The 19540-nt window shown below is 41.3% G+C and overlaps 1 protein-coding gene across 2 annotated transcripts in view; it reads right to left on the bottom strand.

Moving 5' to 3' along the window:
* CCBE1 (collagen and calcium binding EGF domains 1) overlaps nucleotides 1-19214 on the bottom strand; it is a 95806-nt gene extending 76592 nt beyond the window's left edge. For both annotated transcript variants that reach the window (XM_088157384.1, XM_014875567.2), the window contains exons 1-2: nucleotides 19081-19214; nucleotides 18882-18962 (exon numbers count right to left, since the gene is read on the bottom strand). In XM_088157384.1, the coding sequence (XP_088013510.1) occupies nucleotides 18882-18962; nucleotides 19081-19181 (182 nt within the window). In that variant the 5' untranslated portion in view covers nucleotides 19182-19214. The remainder of the gene's footprint in view (nucleotides 1-18881; nucleotides 18963-19080) is intronic.
* Between the last annotated feature and the right edge of the window lie 326 nt (nucleotides 19215-19540).

Raw genomic sequence — 19540 nt, 5'->3', positions numbered from 1 at the left:
TTTCACATTTCCCTGTAACCTGTAAGGTATAAATTACAGATTTTGGGATGTCTGAGAGCCTACAAAGTGCTCCCAACCCTAATTTTACCTTTGGATTTTCATTTCAATTTATAAGTATAAGAGATCATATATTCCCTGAGAAAACCTTATTACTGATACCTCTCCAGAGAGTGGAGATAATTCATGTTATTCCATTTTCTCCCATAATATTTGGTCATTTTAGACTTTTCCAAGAAAGTTAATGCTTCTTGAGATCTCCACCCATTTTTGCTAAACTGTACCCCCTCTGGAAATCCCTGCCAAAATAGCAGCATGAGATACAGCTATTGGCTTTAGAACTGGAACTATATTTTCACATCCTGACCTAGACACAGTAACTGCTCTTAGCTTGTAACAATTAATGGCAGAAAAAAATATTTGGCTTATTTCTGGCTTCCTTTTCTAGGTACCACGAAAAAAAAATATCGGTACTGGGAAACAACAAAAAATCAAACAACAAATGTAAAATTGGAAGAATGAGAGAGGATACAATTGTGGGAAGCATTTCTAGACATCTGATCCATCTGAAAAGGTGGCTGGGCTCCTCAGTGGCCCTGGAGTGTCAGTGAAGCTTGCTGGTATTCCCACAAGTTCCTCTGTCCAAACTCAGGAAGTTTAGGCGTGGGGTTTGTTTTATGTCAAAATTGTATTTGAGAACACATTGACCCACAGCATGTAACTTCATCACATTAGCATCCTCTTTTTTTTTTTTTTTAAGTAAACATAAAAACAAAATACCCCCACAAGTTGAAATCCACTGCTTTATGTTTCGGTAAAATTTTAAATTTAGCTCATTGTATCTTCTGGTATAAGACTTGTCAGGTTGTTAAATTGACACAGAATATTAAGTTTCACGTAACAATTTCATCAGGATCTGATAAAAATCAAACTCTTGGTATTGTTTGTTTACTTGAATTTTTTCCATTTTGTTTGTTTTATTTCCATTGTGTTTGTTTTATATATGAAGTTACAGGATTGTCACCATGTGGCATGTGCCAAAACCAAGTGCATTACTCTTCCAGTATATTTCAGCACCCTGAGCCCTCATGGCAACTAGTTACCAGCTCAAGGGGATGGCTATTCCTAAAGAATTAGCCATGTCTTTGCCTAGGACTAAATGTGCCAGTAATTTGAAAATATTTGGCAAGCTTGGCAATATTCGGCTTCTTTCTGTTAAATGATCATAATGCCTTTGGTGGTGGTCTACATGACTCCTGATTGAGCTGTTCTTCATTCATGTCCCAAGAACCTAAAAAATAATAAAAAGAGCAGAATCTGCCCCAAAATCTCTGGTATTTGTGGTAATGACCCTTAAATACAGAAGGCTGGGAGAAAACAGCTCTAAACATTGGTTTGGAAGTGGAGTGGATGGCTGGGACGTGTTTGCCCTGACTTCATCCTGTAAACCCTCATTCCATAGTAAAATCCTACCCGTGATAAAAATCATCTAGATGGAGAAATTTCTACAAATGACAGAAAATTGAGCTGCAGTCTCTTTCTTTCTGGCAATTGAGTTATTTAAACTTGGTGGAAATAATTTTTTCAAAGACTCTTCTGTCATTCTTGGATGAGAGACACACTGAGAAGTTCGACAAAGTAGAGAGCTCATTGTAATAATGTTAATTATCCTCTTTCAGATCCCTGTTTACAGTAGTATAGAAAGGATGTATTTTGTCTTCATATGGCCTTAAGCAAACCCGGGATCTGACCCTGCAGCCTCTGGAACACAGTCACGACTGTTGGGGAGATAATATCGCTCATGTCGCTGCTGTATCAGCTTTCTGCTGGCATCGGTTCAGTTCTTCTTACAGCAACAATCTCCCTTTTCTTAGCCCTCAGCTAACTTCCAGCTTTCACTGGTGCAACTGCTGCTTTCTCAGTTATTCCAACTTTAAGGGTCACTGGAGAGTCAACTTCCAGATTAAGTCTTCGTTCTCTTGTTATCTGGTAACAAGAATCTCTGAAAATCACCTCAACAAGAAAACCCACTTCTTCACTGTCATGATGGAAGATAGCAAAGTCAAACTATCTCAGCTTGTGTACCAGCAGCCGCCAGGCTTGATTTGAGCAGGCAGCATGCATACAAAAAGTTTTCTTTTCACATGTGTCTTGAGACATTTAATCCCAAAGCTGCCAGTTGGAGCAACAACATTAAAAGAGCAAATGTTCTGTTCTTTGAACAACATCATGGCTATTACCCAAAACTATGTCCCTGGAGTTACTGTCTAATTGATGTTAAAATCTCTTGATCAGGTACTGAGGAAAGCAGATTCAAACATTTCTTCCCACCCTCAAAAAGTATTACAATGCCATACTCTAATTAAAAATTTAAATTTTCAAGATTTGTGCATGGTTATGACATTAGGACTCTAATTCCATTTCAGGTTTTAAATCATTCTGTACAAAAGATCTGTCATGATTTAGATCTATGAAAGAGATTCTTGATATTTGAAACTCCCCATATTATCCTGCTAGGATTCAAAAGGAAGAATCAACATTCAGGACTAGACAAAGCATGCTCTGCTCTAAGTGTGTGTTAGTAAGCTCCTTGGGAAAACCCTCAACTTAAAGACAACTCTAGTTTATAGCAAGTATTTTCTATATTTCCTTGTTTTGTTTATTCCCAGGGATATTTGTTCCCTGCTAACAATTACAAGGGAGACATTTGTAAAGAGGCAGCACCATCACAGGATGTTGAGCACAGCCATGGAAGTCATTCAGACAAGAGATAAGATTTCCCACATTCACCACATTCAATAACAAGGCTAAAATGCCAAAAAGGAAGGAGCCCAAGATTTTAAGGCAGCAGATGTTGCTTGTGTGAGCCTGAGGGTTCCCATCCTGTTGAAGTTATCAGTGATAGAACCACAGGCACTGGTGCAAATGTGAGGGGTTGAGCTGGTGTCCCCAGCACCCTGCTTGTGCTTACACAAAACACCTCCAGGCTGGAGCAAGCAGGACCACAGGGGGCTGCTGGTCTCTGACATGTGAAGGTGGCACTGGCATTTCCCATGGGAGCTGGGAATATGCTGGCTCAGCTTGGCCACTAGACAGTGGGCTACATGACACATACAGGGACACAGTTTTGCTGACTAGTGAAAACATTTGAGCTATTCAGTAGAATGAAGGCAACTCCAAGCTGAGTGCTTGCACAAAGATGCCTGCAAGGTGTCATCACCATGCGCAGAATTCTCAGTGCAAAGCAGTTCCAAATCTAGAAGATGATTTTCACATGAATATGGCACTACATGTAACAAGGCCTATGTCTTAAGCTTGGTGCTCATTGTCAAATAATTACGTAATTTTCTACCTTTCCAAGAGGGATATTGCTTTTTTCCATCTCCAGACCATTTCCCTCTTGCCACCACATGGACTGTGCCTATTTCTGAAAACCTTGTGCCTTGCAAGTTAATGACCAGGTTTACTCAAGCTCTTCCAGCTGAAGTCTTGTCAAGGGTTTGCACAGTAGTATTAAAAATTTCTCACTACTACTGAAAAGACCTCACCATGCAGACTGTAGCACCACACTTGACTTTCTTATTTCCAGTTTCTGGTTGTCCAGTAACCAAACCTTTCCTCCTTCCTTGTCCAGCTGATAAGCATCTCACTGACAGTACCATCTCCTTAAAGAGACAATTGCCCCAACACTCTCACCAGACTAGATAAATTTATTTTACCTACAACAAGCTGTCTCTTTAAAGGATACATGGAACAGCAAATGGTTTAGGTAATCCCTGTTGGGGATCAATTCCTGCCAAGTTTAGACCACTATTTATTTTCTCTAATTTCCAGACATTTAAATACCAGAGGTGATGATCCCCCAAGCAAGAGTGTTAGAAAAGCACAAACATTCCAGCCATTGTATATATTCCTCTAAGAAAATGCTGGAGAAAGTCTGACTGGAGTGGCATCTCTACAGCAGACAGAACATGCAGTTTTCTCCCCTGAGATGCATATCCTTTGGCTCTTCTCAGATGACAGAACAAGGAGCACTTCAGAGCACCTCCTCACAGCTCTGAGTGCCTCAGGGAAAACACTCTGTTTTTCTCTGAATTCTAAAAAGAAGTCCAGAGTTTTCAAAGACATAATTCTCCCCTTATTTATTCAAGTTAACGGGCTTTTTCCTTGTCACTGCCATGACAGACTAGCAGTTTCAGGGATGCTTGTCCTGCATCTCTACATTTCCAACTCTATGTGTCCCAGAAAAGGGATCCACAATTAATTTTCTGCCCAAAATCAAAATCACAAATGCATTTTTACATTTGTGATCATATCTTTAATTTCCTGTCAGACTCACTGCATGGTACCATGTCACACAGCATGGAACAAGGACAGTGTAATCCTGCCATGTTCAGATGCTGGCCGGGCTTTCCTCCTGGGCATATCCAATTCCTGCTTTGGCAGACTTACACACCCTCCCCAGACTTCTGATAAAGCTGAAGTGTTTTCCATCTCTCTGCTTACTTGCAGCACTGCTTTAGCAAAGTTACGGTATTTGCAACCAAATAAAAAAGAAAATTTTGAGGCAACTTTGCTGGGATCTGCACAAAACTTCATGAGTTAAAGTCACACATCTAGGAAGGGAAAAATGCAGACCCGTAATAAAAACCACTGCTGAGCCTCCTGGATAATTAACAAGGGGAAAAGAGAGACTGTGTTCTGTCTTGGCATCTGGAAGGAGCAGAGACAACCTTAAAATTAAGCATCTTTTCTACTCTCTGCAGCTCAGGAATGTTGATAAATGCAGGAAAATTCAGAGAACCGAGAAAGTGATGTGAAAGTGAAGGAATATAGAGCATCCTCCTATTTGACCTGACAAAGATATTGAACACAGACTTGATCATATTCTGAAATTGTATTTGCCACCCGTTGGTTTTGTTTTGTTTTGTTTTTCATGTCAGCAAGTTCATACAAAGTTCTACCACATACCAGAATTAACTGCTCCTTCCTAATCCTTTTATTCCATGTACTCTCTCCTTGAGCACAGGTCCTCAGATGGTACATAGGCATCAGACTCCTACCAAACTCAATGGGTTGAAGCATCCAAATGTTTTGATCATCCAGCCCTTAGGGGATCACAGGGCTGAGAATAAATTTACACTGATCTTGACAGGACAGGGCTAAAAATACAAAGTCTCATAGTTTTTAGTGAAGATAAGTCAGTTCTTTGAAGATTTCCAACTTTTTAGAAGAATTGCATATATTTTATTTCTTTATTTAGAAGCAGCCCAGAAGTGCTGACTAGCCAAGCAAGTTACACAAGAAACCTGGGGTTTAATGGGTTTTTTTGGGGGATTTTTCTCCTTTTCTTGCATAACCAACAATCAAAAATAACTTTAGAAATCTATGGTGAGACAGAAGACTTGTAAAGAAACAGAACTTAATTACTCATACACAACAACTGCTGAGTTAGATGATTCATTGTTAATCAAATTACAATCAAATTACTTCATCCTGATGGGAACTGGGAGACCTCACAGAAGTTGAATTTCAGGGATGAAATCCTATTTTCACCATCATTTAAAGCATCATAAATCTAAAGAAGTTCAATCAAATCCAATATAACTATATCCAATTTGCACTAGTGGTGCAAAACAGGTTTTGACTCTAGCTAATTTTTTTGTACACAGGCACTAAACTGAAACACAAGGTATTCATGGTCTCTTGGATGAGGGAGTCATTTATGTACCATTTGTATGTGTCTATGTTGTCATATCTCAGCCTAAATTTCTTCCAAGAAAATCCATACTTTTCTATTACAGACAGCTAAGAGATTGTCAGAACCTTTCTAACTTCAATAGCTGAGATGGTAAGTTTATAAATAATTTCATTTTGTTATGGTTTGCAGTTCTATACTGTAAAAGAAAAACCTCAGGATGGCTAATCCTCCATCTAAACATTGGCTTTACAAAGGGAATGACGAAACATCCAAATGTAGCCTATGAATTACCTCAGAGCAGTTAACATAAAATTACACTGTGGAAAATTTACTCTTTAAGAAGGAAATTTATAAAATGAAGTGGTATGAAAATCAGTATGAAAAAATGCAAACAAAAGGCAGCAGGTGTCTACGCCTCTCAAAGTCTTTCAAATATGTGCATTTAGTCTGAGTAAAGCAGGCAGATAATCTGCCATGCTTAATGTGTCTGCTCCCAAATAATGATAAACATCTTACATCTACTTGTAAAACTCGTATTTCAGTAAGAAGAGCAGCAAAAAGAAACAAAAAACTTCTGTCCAATAAACTAAGCTAAGTTTCATAAAGGCATCACAAAATGTTTCAGGGAGTCTTTCGAATGGGGAATGTTTTCCTACCATGTGGTAAAAGATGGAAAAGCATCTCCAAAGACAAACAACTTCATTCTGTCTACAGAAACAAGGAAAAACTTGAAATTATTTAAAATCTGCAGTTTCGTCCTTTTAAAAATAAAACTTCTTTCTAACAGAAGGTAACATCTACTTCTGTATTTATCAAGAATCTGCTTCTCCAAATAAACCTTCCTCATCAACAGACCTTTTCATGCATATAAACGGACTTAGGAATTACAGTTTTCCTACCAAAAAAATCAGGATTAACATGGCTTTTCATTTAGATATTGATGTCCAGCTGCAGAATACCAATTTGACACTTGACTTCTAAACCCATATTTTGGGAGTCTCTGTTTATCTCTGCCATTATCATCGGGTAGTTTGGGATGATTTAAGGGTACATGGTCCAAGTGTTCCCCAAAGCAGCCTGATAGGGAAATCAGGGATGTAGTTAGGATCAGTTCTAAAACTCTCTTCTCAAGCATTTCCCACAAATATCAACCACATGCCTACAGAGCAAGACATCACACAGCCATTTCCAGCTCTCTGCTGCTTTGCAGCTCTTTTCCACATGCATCCCATTGAAGCAGGCAGGATATTAAATCTTTTGAAACACTTAATCTTCTCACAACTGAGACTGGATTTCAGTAATAAACACTTGCTGTAATTTTTCATCCTTTGGGCCATTACATTTCCAAGAAGCAAGGTCAAGATGGCATTTAATAAAAGGGTTGCTAGATTTGTTTGGTTCTTTCTTCCAAAAGAGAAGCTTTACAGAGGCAAGCAACAAATGGAACAATATGGAATACAGCCAGAGTATTCAGACCTAATACACAATTAAGAGGAATCTTGACACAGGAAAGTTTCCCCTCTAATTCCATCCTGAATATATATTTGTCCTGTATTAAATCTTTGTCAAGTCCTTGAGGAAAATTTCTTGGAAGAGTTTTCTTTTCGTTGGAACTACTTATAACTGTAATGGCTGTAAGGTCAATACAAATGTTTGAAGTCTACTTTTACTGGTATTTAAAAATATCCAGAGGTCTATACTGCAAGCAAGGATGTATAAATAAATATATGTGCATTTTTGCTATTGTTGTTCCTGACTACTTGTTTTCTACTGCTCTTCTCACTCTGCTGCAGTTATTTTCACTGGAGATGTTCCAGTGATGTACCATTAGCTTACTCCCACTGTGGAAATACTCTGGATATTTTTGAAATGTAAGAAAACATCTCAAAAATCTAATCTGTCTCTTGGTGGATATGAAAAAATATACTTTTAAAAATGAGCATTTTTCCTTCTTATCTCAAACAGTAGTATTTTGTTGAACTGGAATGACAACAAATCACCAAAGTAAACAAAGTTTAGCAAGTTATTTGAACATTTGATTTACAGCAATCTTCTTTGGTGTAACAGGAACGCTACATCTTCAGCATAAGCTTTCAGGTTCTCTTTCTTCCCTGTGAGGCATAAATTAGGCTTTTCCCTCCATATTAGCTGGAGAATTAGATAATACTGACATCCTATGGAAAACTTGAGAGGGTAGCTGAAAGCAGAATTTGGCATGATACAGCTCCTTGAGGAGCAGAGAAATGAAGCCCAGGATCTAGAACTGGGCTCCTGGCAAGCCTCTCCTAAGGTTTAACCCCATTTCCTCCCTGGCACCAGTGCTCCCACCGATGTAAATCTGGAGGGGCACCATCCAGGACCCTTCCAGGCACAGTCAATAAATCCGCAAATTCAAGTACGGGTCAGCACAAGGACAACAAACAGCACAAACAAGACTCTGGCCAAGAATCTCAGCTTGGAAAACCAGGCAGAGAATTCTCTTTGTTGGTGAGATGTGTTCAATCTGCTTTAACATCTTTCTGCGTTCTTTTTTTTTTTTATTTTCATGGAATGCTAAGAATAATTATGCAGAATTCCCCAACTGACGCACTTTGGTGTAGGTCCAGGGAAGTCAGTAGAGCTATGGAAATGCAAACCTCTGCAAATCTTTTCATATGACCTCTTCAGTGTCCATGCAGGAACCAAGACAGACATCTTTTAACAAAGGTGAGCTTCTAAGAAAAATCAAAAAAAGGGTCCAGTCCTTCAGGCACATTCATAAAGTGTTCTTGAGCTCCTGTGTCACACAGAGAAATTTCTGTAGGAAAAGGGCCTAATTTAAGACCAAACACAAGGAGAAGGTTTGATTGCACTTTGAATTTACTTCAAACTCAGGGGAGATTCAAGAATGCAGGTCTGTCTTTATAAAACTTCATAGATAAAGCTCTTTGTTGAGGTTATATGACAGTAAAATTTCCATTTCTCCTTAAGAAGTTGTAAAACTAAGAGGAAATATCATGTTAGTTTGCTGTGAAGGATAACTTTTTCCCTTTCTCCACATTGACCATATACAGTGAAAAGAACTGGAGGCTGGACTCCCAAAGCAGACTCTGAATAGAAAAGTCTGAAAACTGGGAAGTGTCAGATTGTCCCAATTTCCTCTGTCATCCCTAATTTACTGTGCACTGATGGAAGTTAGAAATGTAGGGAACTGAAGTGCGACACTGAGCAGGGCAACACTCTTAGAAGTAGAATTTTCAGTATCACCTGGTTTGCTGTTAGACAAGCTAGAAGGCAAGCAGGAAAAGGTAGAACAAAATTTAGTCCCATGCTCTCTATTTCTAATTACATTCTCCATTCCCTTTTGTGTTTCTTAATTTTAAAATGAGAAGAGCTTGAAATGAATACTTTTGCATGAAAACTCTAAAAAAACCCCACAAACCCCATTAAATCAAAACCGAACAAAACGCCACAAACTAAACAACAAACAAACAAACAAGACAAAGAAGCAAAAAGTCCAAACCAAGCAAATGAGAAAAAAGAAAACAAAATCCCCCAATGACCTATTTGCTATAGGCTCCTTATCTCTCCAGGCCTCCAGGGAAGCCCAGTGGAGTAGGCATACACTTTCCTCAGGGTAAACAAAACAAACAAAAAAACCTCCTCTAATAAGCTTTTAAAATCCAAATATACATCAAAACAACCTTCACACAACTGCCTAAGCAAACATACTATTTTGCATACATGCAGCCCATAAAGTAGCAGACCAAGAAGTCAATGTCTGAGCCACCACAAGAGTCACAGTCTGACCACCACTTGCCCTTAGACTGTCCAGGCCACTCTGAAGACCAACATCTGGGTTCACCATGCCACAGAATTCCAAAGACCAGCCCAGACAGCCAGCCTGCCACTGCTCCTTACTCCTGCCTCAGGAAGCTGTAGTTAAAAGCACATATTCCCAGCAGGATCAAGCATTTACCAAACAGTAGCTCTAATCCTGGTCCCTCAAGTCTCTTTCTCACTCTCCACTTCTCAGTTCTAAGAACTACCAAAGAAATATCAAAACCTCTGTTTTCACCTGGCTTTTTTCCTCTTCCCACTAATGCTGTTTTAAAGATTAAATAATTTTCCCTTTGGCTATTTTTGTTTCAACTCTCCAAGGCAATAATCTCTAAACTAAGGGGTTTTGTCAGAATTCCAGAGAGCAGTGTTTAGGAAACGACACGGCTATTTTGGTGCAGCTATGATAATAAACTCTTTAGTGAAAATTGAGTATGATAATAACATCTTATTGAGTAGGCAAGATGTCCGGTTTGCAACATACATTAAACGTATTGAATGTGATCACAGAAATATTAACATTCCACAGAGACACTGGGGCTCTGGGCAGGAAATTATTTGCAAAGAAAAAATGCAACCAATAAAGTTATTTTCTCTCTCTTATACAAAAAGTCCTGAGCACACTTTTTTTCTGAGTGTACTTTCACAAATTTCTGTATTTTCAGCATTCATCCATTTCTCCTGAAATATTATGATAATACTTAATGTATTTCTTCATCCATTTTGAAGACTGTACAGTATAACTTCTTGGACTTGCACACTTTGTTACAGAGAATTAGGTGGTCAACTTTCCTCCTTGAGGATTGATAATGAGATGGTGAAGCCAACAGAAGCTATGCCCCAATAATTTTTCCATAAAAAGAGAAATAGTATGCTTGCTGTCCCAGATGAATACTGTCTGCTATTTCTCCAAACTCACACTCTACAACAACTTGCCATTGGCCATTTATTCAAAAGTTATCCATTTAAAAACCTGGATTATAGCTTGGATTTTGTCTCTCTTTTCCCACTGAAAACACTGTGTCTGCACCACTTTATCTCCCAGACCATTTGAAAAGGATGGAGAATAATTCTGTTTAATGTGTATTTACTACTGAATGGCTGCTAAAATGAATACAGTTAATACAAACACTGTGTATTTCACCTCATTTCAATTACAGCACAGATCGTCAATTAAAACAAATGCGGTTAGAACTTGAAACTAACAAAGAAACTTAGAAGAAATTATTTACAATAGCTGGATGTATGCTAAATGCTTGATGGCCTTCTACTTCATTTTTTGAACCAGGATCAGCAATGAAATCAACACAACACAATGGAAAACACTTTTAAAGGGAGAAGGATTTTCCAACCACTAAACTCTGAGATTACTGTCTAAAACTGAAATTGTTTTTCTCCTCAACTGTTAAACAGAGCTACTCTTGAGGAGATGCAAACAAATTGCTTTCTTTTACAAGGCCAAGAAGAAATCAAGTCAACACTGTATGGATTCTGCTTTCCATTGTTCCTGCTTACAATTACAACCACATAGAAGAGCTGGCAAATTTGAGCACCAGAGTGACATTTGCTACTGTTAGTTTACAAAAGGAGCCCCTATTCGTTTGAAAACTGAAACCAAGCAAACAGAAAATGGACAACACAGAGAAAAAACATTCTGAGCAGACTTTGGGGAAAGCTATTTTTTTACTGTAAATTGAAGTCAGGTTTGCTTGTTGGAGGTGGTGGGCACAATTAAAAAGAGGAACCCTGGAGTGACCCATGTGGTCTGTATGAGATGTAAGCAACAAAAGGTCTCCAGAGAAGAGAGACCCATGTCCCTGTCACTCACTTATGATGCAGCCCTGTGCCATCCCCAACAGCTCCTGCTGTTCACTCACCAGTAACTCACACCTTGAGACAAAAGTCATCTCAGGACTCAGGGCACTGGAGTGGAGGCACAACCAAAACATTAAACTCAAGATTTTGAGAATTCAGCACAATCTCAATGAAACCCAAAATCACGTGTGCCCCAAATGACCAGCACTGCACAAGCGAGTGCAATCTGAAATGAGATCTATCCCAGGTACAGTGTAATTGCTTATCTGTACCTCAGCATCAGGCATCTCCCTCATGCCTGCTTCGTGTGACCTTGTTCCCCACATACAGTAATTTCCCTTTCACACATGCAGTGGCAGAAAAACAGGCCAGAACAGGAGAGGTCTCAAAAAAGCTGTTGCTCACATGTTCTTTGTACTGGGCAATGGCTTTCACAGCCTGGGATCTCTAGCAGGCCTGATTTACTTTTCCACAAGTAGTTTGAATATTTCAGGCTCAACTACTTCCCAAAAAACTCTTTGCTATGTGACAAGAAGTGCAGGAAATCTGAACAGAGCAAGGACTGAAAGGGAAATTTAAATATCGGCTTGTAATTGTCCCTCCTGCCCCTGCACAGACACACGCTTTACAGAGAGGGACAGAGAGGGAGAGAGATTTTCCAGACTGAGGAAGGAAGGAAAGGGAGAGGCTGTCAAGGGAAGATGCATCAGTGCCTGTAGCTTAGCTCCAAGTCTAGTTGGGAGAACAGGAATCGTCCCAGGGGTGCGTGCGTGTGGATTTTTGTCTGATTTTGGCTGATGTTTTGTTTTTATGGGTTCAACTTAAATAGAAGCCTGGAAGCATTTAAATTATACCTCTTTGGGGAGTGATTACCTCCCTTCTGTCACACACGTATCTGTCACACAAACCACCACCAAGACAGAATTTTTGTCTTTTTATGGCTGTATCAGTTCTTTTTTCTGCTTGCTCCATGCCTCTGGGCGTTTTGTCCTTTCTCCTCTCTGCTGCTCCATATCTTATCCTTCCATTCCTGCCTTTTCTGTCTTGTCTGTTTTGTCTGCAATCAGTACAGCACAACTCAGCTCAATGGGTGTCTACCACAATGGGAGCAGTAATACAAGTATTAATAACATCCTGCTGTTAGCAGGAGAGACTACAATCACTTTTTAAAGGACAAAACAGCCTGACCTTAGGGAACATATACAATACTTAAGATAATTACAAACGTCATGTTCCCTTTGGCGGCCTATTTTTATTACCTATTTCGTATCAGCCATGGGAGGCCCTGGGGCTACTATTTTGTTTGTCTGGAGTCTCTGAGCTAGACAACATGGCCAGGAAAGTCAGTTCATATTTAACCCTATATTCTGTAGATGAAAACCATAATGCAAAGCACCTGGGTTTCATTATCAATCAAACCACCAAGCAGGGCACTTATCATAAAGCTCTCGGCTTGCCAGTTCTAAAATTCTCCAAACTGCTTTGATGTGAACATCAAAAACTCCTGGACTACATGAACAACCACTTGCCTGACCTCATCCTTTAATTAGCACATCCTACCTGAGAGCACCACTCGCAGTAATTATGCTATGTTCTTTAAGACCATTAATTAAATTGTTTCATTTTGGAGTGAATTGGCTGTACAGAGGAGACACTGCACAGGAAACCCACAGGAGCACCACATTTTGCTGCAGGAGTCTCTGATGCAGCCAGTATCACCAACACCTGCTGAGATCTCAGGTGTCCCTAATGTTACCAAAATCCAGAAATAATTAGGTTTCCTATTCTTAGCACCCGAGACAGAAAAGTGACACACAAAGTCATGGCCACCCAAATGTGGTATGGAAGCCTACAGACAACTGTGTGGCATTGGTGTTACCCTTATGTGGCAGATATTCACAATGTGTCTCAGTAGTTCTGAGCAAGCTGTTCCCTTGGCAATCACAGCAAAGAAAAATGAATGAAACTCAGGACTGAATGCAGTCAGTACCATACACTTGAAGGTGCTACTTCCAAAGCAATAGTGAGAAAAAGAAAATCTGGGAAAGCTAGGAAGCATGTCTTGATACCATTGCAGCATACACTGTTTTGCAAAAAAGCCACCATACTGAAGAAAATTTTATTCATAGATGTGTACAAAGTTCTACCTGTGATGGCAATTCCCTGGAAGGTTTTTTTTACATGTATATATATATGCTTATTCTGTATGTTTAGTTTTCTGAAACCAATAAAAAATTTGAAATCATATTCTCTCTAAATTTTCAGCAAAATTCTACTATGGAGTGGATTTCCCTTCAAGATAACTGGAGATTAGGCAGTAATTTGCTCTAATCATGTTAGTTTCTTGTATAATTCTTATAATATATCAGTTGGGACTCGTTCAGTGATATGGAATAGTCAGCAAAACTTCAGAGAGGAAATGCAATAGCAACTATAAAAAAGAAATTTATGAAAAGTAAAGTCAGAAGATAAGATGACCAGAGATTATCCCTGCTTACTCCAGCTGAAAGCTCCAAAACTATATACAGTAATTTTTTTCTCATGTTGGAAAGCTCTGCAGCATGCTCGCCGAGTATCTGGGAACCAGGAATTGCATATGGTCCCCAAGGGCATATTAGTGAAAGTGCTGCTCTTTGTGAAACAGCTACAGTCCAGTTTATTTGCAATTACTTTTATCTTTTAAGAATGTGCAAAATGATACAGTCTATAAAAATAGTAGTCTTCACCAGCAGTACCAGCACTGAAGAGGGTAAAAACAAATGCTTTTTGAGGTATGTGATCTCTGTTTAGCATCAGAACAAAGTAGGGTATAAATATATATGCGTTGTCTTCCACAATACATTTGAATTGTCTTTTTGTTATGAAGTGTAAAATATTTTTTTACAGCATAATTTGAAGCCTGAAGTGCTTGAAAGGCCTATGCAAAATACCTGTAGCTGCTAACTATCAGATGAAGAATCTGACAACCTCCACTGGAATGTTGTCATCCTATTTAAGAGACCTTGCTTGCAAAATACTAAAAAAAAAAAAAGTTACAGATTAAGTTCTAAGCCAAGGTTTATGTTCCACAACATGGGGCTTGTTTGGAGATATATGTAAAGATTTGGCCCATCTTTACAAAGATTTCACCATCATTATCTAGAAGTGTTCTCCCCAGCACCCTAATTGTAAACTGCTTATTCCTTGCTGATCCTGCAGAAGGAAGGACCAGGAGCAGTCTCCCTCACTATACACACAAAAATTAGGGTATATTAGGGTGAATGAACGCTTCATTTTCAGCAAAAAATACAGGAGACTACATATGGTCAGAGAAAGATGGATAATTTCTCTTACCATGTCAATAATCTATTTGATTTAAAAATAATCAGACTAACATTTAGTCTGATTTTAAATTAATTTAGTCTAACAGTTTCATCTGAATAAAAGAAAAAAACCCCAAATCTTCCCTTAGTCCATGAAGGCAATGGCTAAAATGTTATCCCTGGCTGTGCAGATCCAGGTTCAAATTTTCATCTCCTGATTTACCCTTCCTGGTTTCCTTAATTTAACATTTTATAAAAATTTTCTGAGGAGGAGCAAGACTGTTTCTTTCACGTCAACTTACAAAATATTTGTCTAGTAGGCAAAGAGATGGGTACAGTCAGGCAATAAAAATACTCTTATTTTCCCGTGTTTCATGCTTGAGACTTCCTACAACTTCTAACAGCTTCCCACTAGCAAATGTTTCTCTAAAGTGTGTCTATTGAATAATTCTGAATAATTCACTGCACTTTCTGAATTCTAACTGAGTAAAGTATTTAGCTCTCCTAATACATAACAGTTACTGTGGTAATCAAGTTTGCTGGTTTTTCAAAAGGGAGCAACTCCAATTAATAAATTGTGCCAGATTAGACGTTGATCCTCTCAAATTTGGAAGTGATATAACCACTGACACTTCCTGAGGGGAACACAGCTCCACAGTCAGGATGAAGGGGATACCTGTCCTAGATGCTGCTTTTCCTTCTGGACCAGAGTAACAACATGCAGGAGCACTGTTTAAAATGGAAATGAAGGAAGGACTATAATGAAAAGACTGCTGCAAGGAAGCACAAACTAAATTGACGCAGGCACTGGAGAAAAATGCAACATTCGTGTCATTTTCCATGCCAACAAAGTGTTTGGTAGTCTGTCTGAGAGTGAAACAGGTTAATATCACATCCAAATAATCGGAGAAGACACTAACAAGAGACTGGAGCTTCATATTCTCACGCTGCCCAAATTTCCTAAAATTTGATGAATTTTTGCATACAGTAGGAATTCAAAGTCTTACTGGGCCATACCACTATCACCAAATCTGCAGAAGTTCTCCATACCTACATGGTGGGGACATTAGTACTGACTACTTTGTGCAGCTACATACAAGAGTTTAAATGCGATTTTCACAGAAAAGATTTTGTATAACGCCCTCTGCTTTTTGCATCTGTTCCTCTGTACTCTTATGAAAACAAATACAGAGGACACAAAAAAAATACAAATCAAACTAAACCAAGGGCCAGACTGCACACATTCAAAAGAAAAAAAATACATCTGATTGTGTACGTGGTTGCTATGACCACAGGGAAAAACGCCAATGTATTCTCAGTGCTTGGCCCCACTTCTGGCTTGGCCCTTCCACTTGGATCATCTTTAATCATGAGTAAATCTGGTTAAAAAAAATAAAATCAAGGAATATTTTTTGTGATGAAAAGATGCTATTTTTATTGAAATGGTCTAAAAACATGCTGATTTTCAAGACAAATTCCAGCAGGAGGAATAAAAGTACAAAACTACTTTCCATCAAACATTTTGGTCAGGAGTTTTGACATCCAACTTCATATGTATTCCTTATTTTACTTAACTACTTGCACAACAGATTATCAGTAGTGATGCTTGTAGCCTTATGCCTGATGTGTTATGATGTAATCTGCTATGATAAATTTGGTGTCAGTTTGTATAACTTCTACACAAATGGAACTTTGACCTAGAAAAGAAGTTAGGTGTTCTGCTAATAGTAAATAGAAGCTGACATTAACTATCCTTTATCTACCTCAAACAATGCATATAAATTACATAACTATTGTCATTATGAAATACTGTGGAAAAGGTGTCTAGGAAGATAAAAAATAAAGTATTGTAGGAATAAATTCTAGAACACCAAAATCAAGTTTATCTGAAACCTGGAGTGAAGGCTCCTAAAAGCCATAGCTGAGTTTCCACCAAGCTGAAGTTCTTTAAGTGTTGGTTGTCATTCCAGAACTGAAAACTGAATCCTTAAGCTCCTGAATGTTCTATGAAATAAAATCCACCTTGAGGTACCAAAGGATTAGTCAACACTTGCAAGTTTCCTGTCTTCTTGTTAACAGCCTCAACCTCAAAATATTAATGAATCTTACATTAAAATGTGCCCTGCCAAGGGTAATCCCACGTGTCTGTGGAGAGCACACCTTGCTACCCAGAGTAACTGGGGGTGCTGTTCTGCCTCTGGGGTTCACCCCCTCGGGTGGGTGATGCTGCAGGTCCGAGGGGCAGGACTGCCAGCACACTGCAGCTCAGGTGTGTGCTCAGTGCAGAGCTGCTCTGCTGAGCAGAGGTGCTCCCTCTCAGAGTTGCTGCCCTTTTCTTGCACATGGACAACACAAAAGAGACCTCGCAGGGTGGGGAATGGAGCCTTCACCCAAGCCTAAAGGTTAAATCCTAAAAATAGATGACTACACAGAAATGGAATTTTTTCTTTTTTAAAGCAAGGGAGATTTGGAAGTCATAGATGATACAGAATATGTTTGAACTAAAACAACCAAGAGTTCAATGCAGCAATTTGGAAATTCTCATCAACACAGACTGTGCTGATTTGGGACAGTGAATATCACTTGGGGCTGTGCAGAGGGAGAGCTGGGGAGGGAAGGAGGCTCATCACAACCAGAGCCCAAAGGTCAGAAATACCTCAGGAAGGATGAAAGAAAGCACAAGTGGGACTTGGCAGCTGGACAGAGTCCTGCTTTCTTTGCACAACAGTCCATAGCAGCCAGTGGAGTCTGTGCAGTCCTCTGTCACACACAAAGCAGAATCACTTTCCTCAGACGGATTTTGGGACATGCACAAAAGAGCAGGGTGGTCATGTGTGTGCTGCCTTATACAGCTCCCACTCTGGCTTCTTCATTCAGTAACTCCCCACTCAGAACAGTCTTGTCCACCTCAGTGCTCTGCCCCCAAAACAGAGAAATGCAGCAGATTCAACCAAGTACCTGCAAAACCTACCCTGCAAAACCCACCCACTGTCCCTCTCCAAAATGTGTTGCCACTGGGTGCTACAGAACTGTTTGTAAGAGGGCTCTGCCTCACCTTCGCAGGGAGAGGAGAGAGAGAAGATAAGGGATGCAGGGAAGGGGGGGTCTCCATTCCCTGCAGAGCCCTTCCCAGGGCCTGGGAGGAAGCTAATATTGCTAAGAACTGGGCAGTGGCAGGACACTGTCCCAAGTGGCTGTGGCTGTTGGAGAGTGTGAACAAGCCTGAGAGCATGGGAGTGGGACAATGCTGCTGCACTGTGCGTCTGCAGCTCTTTGGAACTAATGCCAAACAGAAGAGATGGACGATCTCTGTAACACTTTCTACATGTATTTTTGGTATACAGAAGTGGCTCCCTGCCACATGCGAGCATACACTCACACAGAGGCAGAGAACAGTTGCCTCCGCAAAGCAACCTCTCACAAGAAGCAGCTTTCATACATGAAACATCTCGTCTGTGGGGACGAGGCTAACCCGGGGGCATCAGGGAAGGGATACGTGTGTGCTCATACTTTGTGTACAGCTCTTGAAAAAAGCACATCCGCTGTCAACTGCTCTGGATAGCTGTCATCATTAAAATAGATGATGTTTCTCAAACACACAGCTGAAAAATGAAAACTCAGGATTAGATTAATTTTACTTAATTTGAGAAGCCTCTGCCGAATTTCTCCTTCCTAACTGGTTGCTGAAGAACTTACTAATTCTGAGAGTGTGATTCATCTAACTAACTTAAGATATCTTTTGCCTAGCACAAATCCAGGCAATCTCACTGATTACCCGGGAACTGATGCAGCTGTAGCTTCGATGTGGTACCGGACAGCCAGGTCAGAGGAAGCCTCTCCCACCGTATCAAAAGCTGTCTGTGCCTTCGGTACAGCAATGAGAGCCACACGCGCCCTCTCCAGCGATGTCTCGGAGGTGACGTTTGCAGCCAGTTACCGAAACCCTACCCTGGGACAGCTGCAGGACTTGCCAGGGGAGATGCAGAACGCGGGAAGGATGTGATCAAGTACCAAGTTACCTGCTCCGCGGTCCGCGGGGTGGTGGGAATGCCGGGGGGGGGGGGGGGGGGGGGGGGCTAGCACAGAGCAGGGGGGAGACAAACAGCTGCCACAGCTGCCGTCCCTGCGCCTGACACCCACACGCGTGTGTCCTCCGCCGCCTTCCCCGCGGGCAGCGAGTCCCCAGCCGCGGGCACGCGTGAGACCCGCGCCCCCTCTGCCCCGTCCTCCGCGGCCGCGGCGCTCACCTGAAGCAGGTGGTGAGCTCTCCCGTGGGTTTCAGGCAGGGGTACCGGGTGGTGGCGATTTTGTTCTCGGAGCAAACTTCCCTGCAAGGTGGGGAGTCGGAGTATTAAGAAAAAAAACCCCAAAAGGCAGGAAAAAGAAAAAGGAGGTGGTGGATGGGGAGGAAACGCACGGGAGCAGCCTCGCTATCGCAACACCCACCTGTCGCCGTCCTGCGGCTCCTCCCGGTAGGTCCAGGCGTGTCCCAGCGCCAGGAGCAGCAGCAGCCGGAGCGGGGCCAGGCTGGCGGCCGGCCGCCCCATCGGGCCGTCGCTCCCCTCCGCGCCGCGCCGGCTCTGCCCGCCCCGGCCGGCGGCGGGGCTGCGCCGACCCGCGCTCCTCCCGCCCCGCCGCGGGGCCGCCCCCCGCCGCCGACAGATGTGCCCGCGGGGAGGGGCCGCGCGCGCCCAGATGTGCCGGCAGATGCTGCCCCGCGGCGGGGCGGCGGCCAGATGTGGCAGGGTCGCGGCAGATGTGCGGAGGGAGTGAGTAAGGGGACATCGGCTCTCTGCCCCGCAAAGCCACGCTCCACTCGCGGCCCCGCGGCTGCGGACAGCACGGGGAAGAGGGGGAGGAGGGTGCCCGCCCCAGGGTGAGGGGGACGGAAAGTGGTGGAAAGGTC

Source organism: Sturnus vulgaris, chromosome Z (assembly GCF_052056855.1).
Source record: "Sturnus vulgaris isolate bStuVul1 chromosome Z, bStuVul1.hap1, whole genome shotgun sequence".
NCBI lineage: Eukaryota > Metazoa > Chordata > Aves > Passeriformes > Sturnidae > Sturnus > Sturnus vulgaris.
The sequence above is the reverse complement of the archived record's forward strand: the minus strand, read 5'-3'. Positions and strand labels throughout refer to the sequence as shown.